This window comes from Phymastichus coffea, unplaced genomic scaffold (assembly GCF_024137745.1).
Source record: "Phymastichus coffea isolate CEN01 unplaced genomic scaffold, Cenicafe_Pcof_1.1 PCOF00028, whole genome shotgun sequence".
Classification (NCBI taxonomy): Eukaryota; Metazoa; Arthropoda; class Insecta; order Hymenoptera; family Eulophidae; genus Phymastichus; species Phymastichus coffea.
The window spans coordinates 1,239,564-1,251,325 of NW_026706839.1; the positions used below are offsets into that span (position 1 = coordinate 1,239,564).

At 34.7% G+C, this 11,762-nt stretch overlaps 1 protein-coding gene across 1 annotated transcript; it reads left to right on the plus strand.

The window, feature by feature from the left end:
• The first annotated feature begins 1,016 nt into the window (after positions 1-1,016).
• On the plus strand, positions 1,017-11,158 carry LOC131662855 (uncharacterized). Its single transcript, XM_058932822.1, has 18 exons — positions 1,017-1,248; positions 2,332-2,639; positions 2,843-3,041; positions 3,508-3,766; positions 3,877-4,069; positions 4,138-4,243; positions 4,366-4,469; positions 4,546-4,760; positions 4,826-5,001; positions 5,069-5,299; positions 8,043-8,311; positions 8,378-8,585; positions 9,091-9,349; positions 9,505-9,697; positions 9,778-9,993; positions 10,074-10,288; positions 10,357-10,532; positions 10,612-11,158. The coding sequence occupies exons 1-18, from the start codon at positions 1,204-1,206 to the stop codon at positions 10,819-10,821; spliced, it is 3,582 nt and encodes a 1,193-aa protein (XP_058788805.1). The 5' UTR covers positions 1,017-1,203; the 3' UTR covers positions 10,822-11,158.
• Positions 11,159-11,762: the final 604 nt, after the last annotated feature.

Consider the following 11,762-nt stretch of genomic DNA (forward strand, 5'->3'; position numbering starts at 1 on the left):
AGAGAAAGAGAGAAATCCAATGCCGCAGTAATAAACAACACCGTTAAGATTCGCTCTCTCTTTCTCTTCATCGCACCATCCCGCATGAAGCCTCGTCGCAAGACACCTGATCTGGCTTCGCGACGTCTCGCTCTATCGGAATAAAAAAACAAAACAGAGAAAGCGATCGATGTACTCAAGCACCATTAACGTTATAATACATGAATTCAGCGAGGTTGGCTTATACCGAGCTGGATTTTGGAGCTGCGAGACACCAGCTTGCCGAAGTGACCGTTCCAGACAATTTTTTTACGCTACACTCGCGAACAGACGAAATTGACGTTGTGGGAATGGACATTCGAGCCAACGACATTTATCGAGATGATAAAATGCTCTGGATATTGAAACGAAAGTCTATATACGAGTATGTGTCTTATGTTGCATCAGCCTGTAACGCATAGGTGTTACTATAGCGGAAATTTCTTTCTTTACGTTATCTACTTTTTGTCTATAGCTTTGTACAGAAACTTTTCTTTAGCACTTGTCGAAAGTGCGAAAATTTTTAATTTCACAACGAAGTTATAATTTTTAATTATACTAGCCGTGTCTAATCAATTCACTGAAGCATAATCAATCAAGCATAAGACTGTCGGCACAATCGCACGTCTAATTATCACGAGGCAAATTACATAAAGGAAAACGCGAATTGTTCCGCAGTCGCAATAGATTTCCCGTTTATTCGCGCATTTTTTTGGCTTTCCTCTTTCGCACGAGGGATCGGTATCTCGCTGACGCTCACTCTCGAGCAATCTTCTTTACTTGTTTCCATCGTAAACAGGTCTGTCCGAATTACGAAACACAAGCGTACGGTCGACAACAAAAGTCTACGTTTAATCGCTTGACGTATTCAATGATTGAATTTACCCATGTACTAGATCAAGGTATAGTGTATAGTTGTAATCGACTTGGAAAGAACTGTATACTCAGTCTTCCCCCCTCCCACTTGCCCCGTGCTGTTAGACACGCGAAGTCAGCCACCTAACTACTGTGTGCAGTCGCGTCGTGAAAACCATGCCGCTTGATTCGCGTTGGTGCTGCGTTTGAGCTTCCTTTTTGTACCCCTTCATTAGAGACTGATTGCTAAGTGCTTACAAGCCAAGAGAAAACTGTAGTTGGAAAATCGTTTCAACTTGGACACAATATTTACATCGAACTATCTCAAATATGGATACGGTAGCTGAAGAAAATGTGACGATGGTAATAACGATAGTATGTGGTCTATTGATTTTGATTATTCTAGCTACTAAAAGGATAACACTCAAATGACTGTATAAACTGCAATGGAAAACTCACTACCTCTTAAATTATTTTACTACAAAACGCAATCAATTTTGTTTGATAAAAGTTCAGTTCAGTGGAAAAACCTGTAATTTTCCTAAAATTCAATTTTACTTGGCTACTGTATTGCAGTACCCGATAAATAATCAGAAATATAAGCAAGAGGAATTATCAAATTATAAAATTTTCTATCGTTCCATTCACATGTAAATTCATTGACTTATTCATAAAATAATTCTTATAAATTGAAAGGTGTAGTAGATTAGATGAATGAAAGCAATATGAATGTTAATAGAAATTGATAAGTTTGGAAAAGACAATCTTACGAATAAATCTTGTTAAACATTTTTTCAACGCAATAATAAAGACATTCACAGTTATCCCGCTGCTGTGTGCATTTTCCGTACTCAATAAATGATTCTGATCGCGATGCCGTTATGAAGACGACTATTCCTATTGCGTAAGTTGTAATTTAGCGACTAGTGCAGATTAATTACGATGTCAGCGATGCATATGACCAAGAATCAGAGCTCCCGAATTAGTCGTCAAGATCATATTCATGTTGCGATATTGAACGGTTTTGATCACATTTATAATGTTGATTTAATATTAAAATTATTTTGAGACAGAAAAGACATGAAAGTCATTTTGCTGAATATGTTAAAAGTCGTAGTATTGAACATTATTTACTTATAAAAGAACGCGTATAGAAATATTACGACTATTTTGCTTGTAGATTGAATCAGATTCAATCATGGAAAATAAACAGTGTCCTACAGAGCTAAATGCTCAAATGCTTTTAATTGAGATTGATCGTCCAACAATTTAAGTTTTAGTGCAAACAATCTTTGGTGAGATTTTTGGTTTATCATGTTCAAGTTTTTTAATGAAAATTCAGTCTCATCCATACGAATGGTCGTTCAAATCTTATATTTTGTAGAAATAAAAAAGAATTGTATTTTTCAATACAAACTAAATATGATAATTCTTTTATGATTATTGTTTGATTTACAGAAAGAAGAAAAGTCGCCAGGGGCCGAAAAGATAGAAATGAGAAATTACAGAAAGATAAAGGAAGTAGAGTTGGAAGGACCGAATGAAAATACGATTTTGAGGCCACCAACAAAACTTGAATCCTTTGACGATGCTTTACCACACGTCGGCGATTTTGGTCGTTACCAATTACTGTTACTTCTTGCATTATTTCCATACGCCGTTGCTTACTCTGTTCTCTACTTCTCACAATTTTTTTTTACTCTCGTGCCGAAGGAGCACTGGTGTAAAATTCCGGAGCTTATGGAGAGTTTTACTACTGAGCAGAGGTGAGTGTACAGTTGTCGTTATTGTTTCTTAAGATGCGCACGTTAACGATCTATTTACTAAGGGCAAATCAAACTTATCGTAATAGTTGCGAGTGCAATCAAATTTTCTAATTGCTATGCAAATTGAATGTACTTTAATCGACTCCAACCTACTCGCAAAACGTGCCCCTGCATATCGATGACTCGAGTGTTAAACGTTGCAGGATAGAAGCAGCGATACCACCATCAAAGGAATATCCCTTCTACGACACGTGTCGCCGGAAAGATCTGAATTTTACGGCTGTCCTAGCCAACGGCAACCGTGACATTCACTTGCCCGCTTGGACCACCAACAGGACTGTCGAGTGCGAAACTTGGGAGTACAATTTTACGCAAATCCCGTATGCTAGCATTGGTGCCGAGGTGAAGTACCGATACGAATTATTGATTTGTTTTCCAAATATCGCAACTTGCTCTTACGGAAAGCTTTGTGTCGAGAAAATTTTAGCGATCCTTCGTTGCGAATGTTTTTTTATTTAACCGGCGTATCGCATGGCTCATAAATACGTACAACACGAGACGACAAAGCGAATGCTGTAACGAAATGCTGTCACATCTTAAAATTATACGTAATTGGAACCCATGAATTACTTTTAATTAAGATAAAATAGTTAGTTACATTTCCTCTGAAGCTCAATTATAACCTTGAAGTCTAATTAATCCTTCCTTTACTTTCAACTCATTCAACTGCTGGTGAAAATTTAATGGACAAAAGAAATTTTCAAAATATCTAACTCCATCGCCTAATTGCTTTCCTCTCCTTGATATCACCAAAAGAATAATGATGATTAGAAATGGAAATTGAGCATTTGTGATGTGTGGCGATCAGCTAGATTGGGTATGCGAAAGCAGTTATCTCATCTCAACGGCTCAGACGATATTCTATTGCGGCTCGATTACCGGTGGCTTCCTTTTCGGCTGGATCGCTGATCATCGTGGACGTATTCCAGCTCTGATACTTTGCTCCGGCTGTGGATTGTTGGCTTCTTTTGCCACTGCTTGGACATCGACGTTTTGGACTTTTGTCATCGCGAGATTCTTCACGGGACTGGCTTTCGATAACGTGATTAATATTCCGTTGATCATAGGTAACTCGATATTTCAATTTTAAGTTATTCGTTCCAAACGTGAAATTATTTTTGCTTCGTTATTCTGAAAATGTTATTACGTTGTGATCCGTTAAAATGTGACTGAGCAGTATTAGAATACATGGCCGTAAGAAGACGAAGCTTGGTGGTGAACATTGCTTTCGGTTTATACTTTGCCCTCGGCAGTACCTTATTGCCATGGGCTGCTTATTACATAGCCGACTGGCGCATTCTCTGTTACGTCAGTGCTTTGCCGCTTCTCAGCTGCTTCATCACTCATTGGATACTCCCTGAGAGCGCGAGGTAAGACGGCATTATTCCGAAAGAAAAGAAAAAACGTACACGTGGTCGTTCTCTGATCCTTTTTGCAGATGGTACGTGTCGAATCGTATGTCGGATAAGGTTATTGAGAAGCTCAAGCGAATCGCCAGTGTGAACGGAGCCAAGCCCGATCCGCATCTGTACGACATATTTTACGTAAGTAAAAGAGTACCTTTTCTGCCCGTACACATGTTGCGCGTTTCTTTGTATAACTTTGCGTACCCGTAAAAAGACACGGAGATACCTGGAGGAGGTTTGATAAAACTGTATGCTCGCAGAGAAAGTTAAATTCGTCGGAACATCAGGTGGAATCAGCCAATCTCGCTGACATTTTTCAGATGAAGAGATTAGCCAGAACGACGATTTTGTTAACCTGCTATTGGTACGTAATTGTGAAAAATATTTATACAATAATAATAATGAGAGAAAACAATTATTTGAGCAATTGACTGGTACAGGGTGTTGACGGTGATAGCATTCGACGGTCACGTCTATTCGTTGAAATTACTAGAGAGTTCAGTGTTCGTGTCGTTTTCGGTTTCTTGTGCCACGGAACTGCCAGCTGGCATCTTGCTCACCGTACTCCTCGATCGATGGGGTCGTCGACTATGCGGTTTCATCACCATGGCTTCGACCACAGCATTCAGTATCGCTGAACTCCTTCTACCATCAGGTACGGCAATAATAACGTTTGCCGGGCATAAAAACTAGACGACTGCCTTTCTCGAACAATTGCAGAGCAAACGAAGTTAGTGATGTCGGTGTCGTCACGATTCGCCCTGAATATGGCAGCTAACATTGGACTTCAATACGCGGCGGAATTATTGCCGACGCCGGTGCGCGCCCAAGGTGTTGCGATGATCCACATATTTGGCATTCTCGCTCACGGTGTTGCTCCTTACATCGTCGATAGCGTAAGAGAACACGAGACATGTTTATTGTTTTTCAGCAGTTGAATGAGTTTCGACAATGCAATTTTAGGCTCAGCTGTGGCTCAATCTCCCGATGGTGATAATATCGTGCGTCGCGTGTACTAGTGCCATTCTCGTGCTATTTCTACCGGAGACACTTGGCCAAGCTCTACCGCAAACTCTGCAGGAAGGTGAAGATTTTGGAAAGGATCAGTCCTTTTGGAATCTGCCGTGTTTCGGTAGATCTAACAAGAAGAATACTTCGACGAACAGTAATGACAGTAATAATCATACGACGAAACTTTGATGAACGACGCGTCGGGTTGGAATTGTTTTGTGATCATAATAATTTTTTGCATGTGCTGCGATGCACAAACGTTTGCTCACTAAAGACGGTTTTTTATAGCTAGAGTCTGGTTTGTAGATTTTTTATAAAGAGCTTTGTAACGAGTTTCTTACTGCGCTTCATTATGCATACGTATGTTATGTAAGAACTAAGCCAAAGACCAGTTGAAATAGAGCTTATAATTTATTAGTCATGGAAAAAATGTGCCTTTGAACTTCCTGTACTTGTAACTCGAGCAACGGTGATTACCAATTGTGTTAAAGATTTCTTTTTTCTGATTAGATGTTACGTGGCTATTTGTAAGATGTATGGGATTCATTTGTTATTTTCTCAAAAACAACCAAATAACCCTAAAGAATTTTCGTACTGAATCTGTAAAAAGTTTGCTATTAAAACATTTTTACTTAACGTGTAGATTATGAATCGACGCCTGACTTGTTATTGTGATATTTACGTAAAACTTGCATATATTCAATTCAATAAAATATTGAAATGTAAACTTAAATGCTTGTTTATTAAGTGGCTTTATCATTTTTTCCAAATATATGTTCATAGCAAAAAATAGGAAAAAGTATCATAATATGCTAGTATACTCTTTTGTGAAAAAGATTTCGTTGTATAGTTTATAATAAATTGTCTTTTTCCAATTACTGAAAATAAATTGACTCGATGACTATCCAAACTATCGAGGAATAGAGTCAGCATTTACTGTCAATATGGTTTTTCTACATATTTGCTTACTCACTCGTTTACTCATATATATACTTGTAATTGAAATTAAATTGTGTTTAGTCATTGGAATGTTCATTAGTCTATACTGCAATTATTATTATTATTATTATTATTATTATTATTATTATTATTATTATTATTATTATTATTATTATTATTATTATTATTATTATTATTATTATTATTATTATTATTATTATTATTATTATTATTATTATTATTATTATTATTATTATTATTATTATTATTATTATTATTATTATTATTATTATTATTATTATTATTATTATTATCAGAAACGGTTTTAAATTAAATTAATCTTTTATTTTAATCAACGCCAGAAGTTACTTAATAAAAAAATTAATATTTTCTTGCATGTACTGAAATGAAATACACTCAGCACCATTCTATCAAATATTGATCAAAGAAAATCATCAGTTTTTATATTAAGTCTTATATGAAGACTAAAAATTAACATAACATTTTTCATAACTTGTAAAAAACTAGATGATCGTTTTAACATGACTTCATATAGCCACATGCTTTTGTAATTGGTGATTGCACAATTGTTTATGCGCCCGCCTATAAACAGCTGCAGCTAATTTACAAACGAAGTGTGTATGTGTGCATGCGCGCGCGCGTGTGTGATAGGTATAGTATGAGAGAAACGCGCTAGTGAGCACCGTTGAAAAGAGAGAGGGAAAGTCGGCGCTTAGCTATATTCTATTTCGAAATGCGATTCACGTTGTAGCAACACTGCCGAAAAGTCAGTGTTGCTCAAGTGCACGGACGTGAGAGACCATGCCGAGGAAGTGTGTGCGCAACGTATATAACCTTACTTCTTTGCAACTCACCACATGCTAATTTCGGTGAATCACATTTTTCTTATCGTCCGTCGTCTAACCGTACGTATTACACACAAGGCCAAGTTCACTATTACTTACTTTCGTCTTTACTCCTGGCATCTTGTCAATATTCTATTGCTTATTTTACAATTTAACTCTCCTTGACAAAGAATCTTAGCGTCAAACTATATATAATTCGCCTCGCTTATGTATTTATTGTCACACCACAATTATAGATGCTCTTCTTATCGTTTTCGGAACTATTCTGAATTAGATTGTTGACATACGTAGGGATATCATAATAATTGTTTGATAATTTTAATACTAATAATTGATACTAATAAATGTTTGATAATTTTATTCTTGACGGAAATCGATATGATTTGGTAGTATGTTCTATAAATTCTATTCAACATTCATAAATTTGCATGTGGATGTACTCATTCTATTATTAATAGGGATCTACGTGCTTGCAAGCTTGAGCACTTGCAAAAATCAAAAGAGTGGAGTTCCAAAACTGTAATACTTACGTCTGATAGCTTAAATACTTGGATAGTTCTAGCCGTTTTACAAATTTTGATAAGTCAGTCGCGATCTTTTAATTTACTCAAAATGTCAGGAAAACTGTTCAATTTTTGAAAAGCTTATGACTTATTTGTGAGTTGCCTTTACTTAGAATGCATAAGATAGATATTGAAGTTTCACAACATATCGTGAATTATTATTTATCAAGAAAACTGTAAAGAATCACTTATTAGTTATTGCTATTTACTAAAGTATTTATCGCTTTTTTAAAATTATTTTATTGATGAAATTGTAAAATGCACATCTTATTTTACTCTCTATAAAAACAATAGTTTCGCGTGAAGCAGTCTTCTTGAAAGAATAAAGAAATTACCGCGTCTAACTTCTCTATACTTAGGATCTAGATAGAACTTTCACCGAGAAAAATTGTGAACACATAAATCGCGCAAGTTAATACTTTGTATGTTATCCATATAAAGATAAATCTATTAACAATAATGAATGATTATAACTATTTATCTAGCTACAATCATCTTTTTGTACGATTTGGAATATAGACAGCACGACGCAGTAAGAATAGAAGTTTATGAATTTAAACTACTTTATTTGTCGACATGGAAGTTAGAGAATATAAAGAGGAAGAGGTAGATGAGAATAATCAACCAAAAATCGATAGTTTTGACGACATTTTGCCATATATCGGCGAAGCAGGACGATACCAATGGTTTCTTTTTTTAATATTATTGCCTTTTACGGTAGTTTATGCATTTCTATACTTCGTTCAATATTTCCTAACACTGATACCAGAGGAACATTGGTGCAAAATACCAGAATTCGATGAGACGAATCTCACAGATTGGCAAAAGTAGGTTTTCAAATTTAGTAATTATCATGAATAATGCGCAGTGTCATGTGAATTTACTGTCTACAGGATAAATTTATCCATACCGCTGAAATCCTACATTGGCGATGCTGATGAAAGTTACGTCTTGTATTCACGCTGTAAAATGTATATTACAAATTATACGGAAGTACTAATGACTGGACAGAAACCAAAACATGATACACCAGTTGGAGATTGTCGACATGGATGGTCCTTTAATATGACTAGCGTTCCTTACATATCGCTTGGTGCTGAGGTAATTCTTTTTTATATATTACATTTTGATCTAAATAAAGTGCTCGATTTTTTTGAGAAATTATTCAAATTGCCGCAATCTCAAAAGTAATCGAATGTGATCCAGTAGTATAACGTTCTTACATGTAATCAGTAGCATTTTTGACTTATTATTAGTCTTATGCAGAATCTTAAAAAGTTTGGTTCTTCAAAGTTTTCGAGAATCTGAGCTTTCAGAGCCTTTTGAGCGGCTCTGAGCATATTTGATTTTGTTTGCGTATAAAAAAAAGTGGTGAAATACTGATTTTATTTTTTACATCAATCAGATTGAAACCACGCAGGGACGCAACAGCTAAGAAGGTCAGAAGGCTTATGATAGACTTGATGACTTGAACTATTCTGAAAATTCGGATGGGTTCGAGGCTTTTAAATGGCTTGAGCTTTTGCAGAAGACTATGTAATAATTTTAAAGATGAATTATTGTGAATAACTATACAGAAACTAAAAATATTTAACTATTTTTTTAGTTGGAATGGGTATGCAGTAAGTCGCATCTTGGCACGACTGCTCAGTCGATTTTTTTCATAGGCAGCATTTTTGGTGGTTTCATTTTTGGTTACATTGCTGACCACTACGGACGTAGACCAGCTCTAATCGCTTGTAATGCAGTCGGACTTATGGGGTCGATTTGCACACCATTTTGCAATGGTTATTGGTCCTTTATTCTTGTTCGCTTTGTTGTTGGCACTGCATTCGATAATTGCTACAATATTCTGTTTATTATTGGTAATTAATATACAGTCTGTAAATGCTCTTTAATATTTGCAATCAATTAGTATGATTTGTAAACCTTGTTTATTATAGTTATCAGTATAAATTATAAATCCTATTCGTTTCTGTTGGTTTGCATATATGATAAATATCGATATTTTACATTTCAGTAATGGAATACGTAGGACCGAAACACAGGACGCTAATGTTAAATATGTCATTAGGAATATATTTTGCTTTTGCCGCAAGTTTACTACCGTGGATTGCGTATTGGGTATCGAATTGGAAAATACTTACCATAATCTCTGCACTTCCGCTTACTATTGTATTCGTAACTCCTTGGGTTGTTCCGGAAAGTGCCAGGTAACAATGCTTATTTATAACAAAATTCCAAGATATTATTCTGACAATTTAAAGTATTACAATATTAAAATTTAATTCAGATGGTATATACAAAATGGTCGTATAGACGAGGCTGTGAACGTAATAAAGAAGCTCGCCAGAGTCAATAAAAAAAACATTGCGAATGAAGTTTATGTAGAATTTGCGAAAAGTTGTAATGCAATGAAGAATAACGAATCTAATAACAATGGTACTATGATAGATTTATTCAAACTAGGAAGACTGAGACGAATGACTGTGGTACTTATCGTTAACTGGTAAACATATAAGCAACTTTGGAACAAGCATACCATTCATATTATTTGTATAACTTTTTTTAATGTAAGACATATCTTAGGTTGATGATAGTATTTATATTTGATGGACACATTTGGAACATGAAGTCATTACATCCGAATGTATTTATATCATTTTCGTTAGCTTCAATATCAGAACTTCCAGCTGCCATTGTCGTCAATTTTTTGTTGGACAGATGGGGTAGACGTTGGATGGGTTTTTTGTCTATGTTTATGTGCGGAGTCTTTTCTTTTATTGCATTAGGAATGCCCATTGGTCGGTAATAATATTTCACTATTATTAAGATTATTTTTATCAATATTAATTATAAAGAAACGTTACAGGTGCATCAGCAATGTGGATGGCTGCTTTAGCTCGACTAGGAGTCAACGTTGCAATCAACATTGCATTTCAGCAATCTACAGAATTACTGCCCACTGTCGTTAGAGTGCAAGGAATTTCGCTTATACATATCATCGGATACATAGCACATACTTTGGGGCCCAGTGTTATCTATATGGTTTGTTATCGGTTCACATATTTGTTAGTCAAGGAAAGTTTACACAATTTATTCTAATAAAATGCTTATGTTCTTTTAGTCAAATATCAAACCGTGGCTACCGCTGGTACTTTTAGGAAGCTTGTCGTTCGTTACTGCTTTTTTGACTCTTACATTGCCTGAAACAATGGACCAGCAGATGCCAGATACTCTTGAAGATGGTAATAACTTTGGGAGAAACCAGAACTTCTTGTGGATTCCTTGTACCAATATGAAAATGTACAAAAATGTAAAAAAGACTGAGAATTAAATAACAGTTGATCTTATTACGTAGTTTATGAACTGGTGCTGAAATATACAATAAAATTATAGAGAAATACTCATCATGGTTATAAAATAAAGTGATTTATACATTTTTGATATAAAATATTTTCGATTAAGATCAAGAACAATATTATTGTTTTTCTCATGATAGATGTGTAGAAAAATATGTGTGTCAATAATGGTCATTCGTTTTACTTTGACTTTTGATTCGATCGAAAAATGACTAATAAAACGAAAGTGACTAGACTACCATGTAGATTTAAAATAACTTATCAAGAACGTCAAGATGAGAACGTTTTAAAACCGATATAATTAGTTTTCTTATAGTAGTATTTATGGAATATTTTTCATATACCGATATTATATTTTGATTGGTATTATTTTAGCTTTAACGGAAGAATAAAGATGTCATGCAAAATTAAGTTTATAGTAAGGGCCTCATGAAAGAATAAAACGTTCTATTTTTATATTTTTGTGTCATTACATTATTACTAAACAATATTTTGTTCGCCTGAATAACTGCAACCATTTGTATATCTACGTTTGTATGAAAATCATGGAAAAATTACGTATGAGATGGATCTTAAAACTCAGCATCTAGAATCAATTGTTTTGTAGTAATTGATAAATTAATTATGCTATTAGTAATTAATAATACCTTACAAATAATAAAAAAAGTTATAGGTGCTAGGCTCTAGCATTTGAGTGTGAATTGGATTACAAAATTATAAAAAATGCTTTTGAAAAAATCATTAGTAGGCCAATATTACTAGATTATATTAGATGAACTAACGATTGGCCTATTAATAATTTTTTCAAAAGTATTGTTTATAATATTTAGCCCGACTTCAAATAGGGAGTTGCAGCCTAGCACAAAATTTATTTTATTATTTTTAAGACATTATTATGTACGAACTAACGAATGAC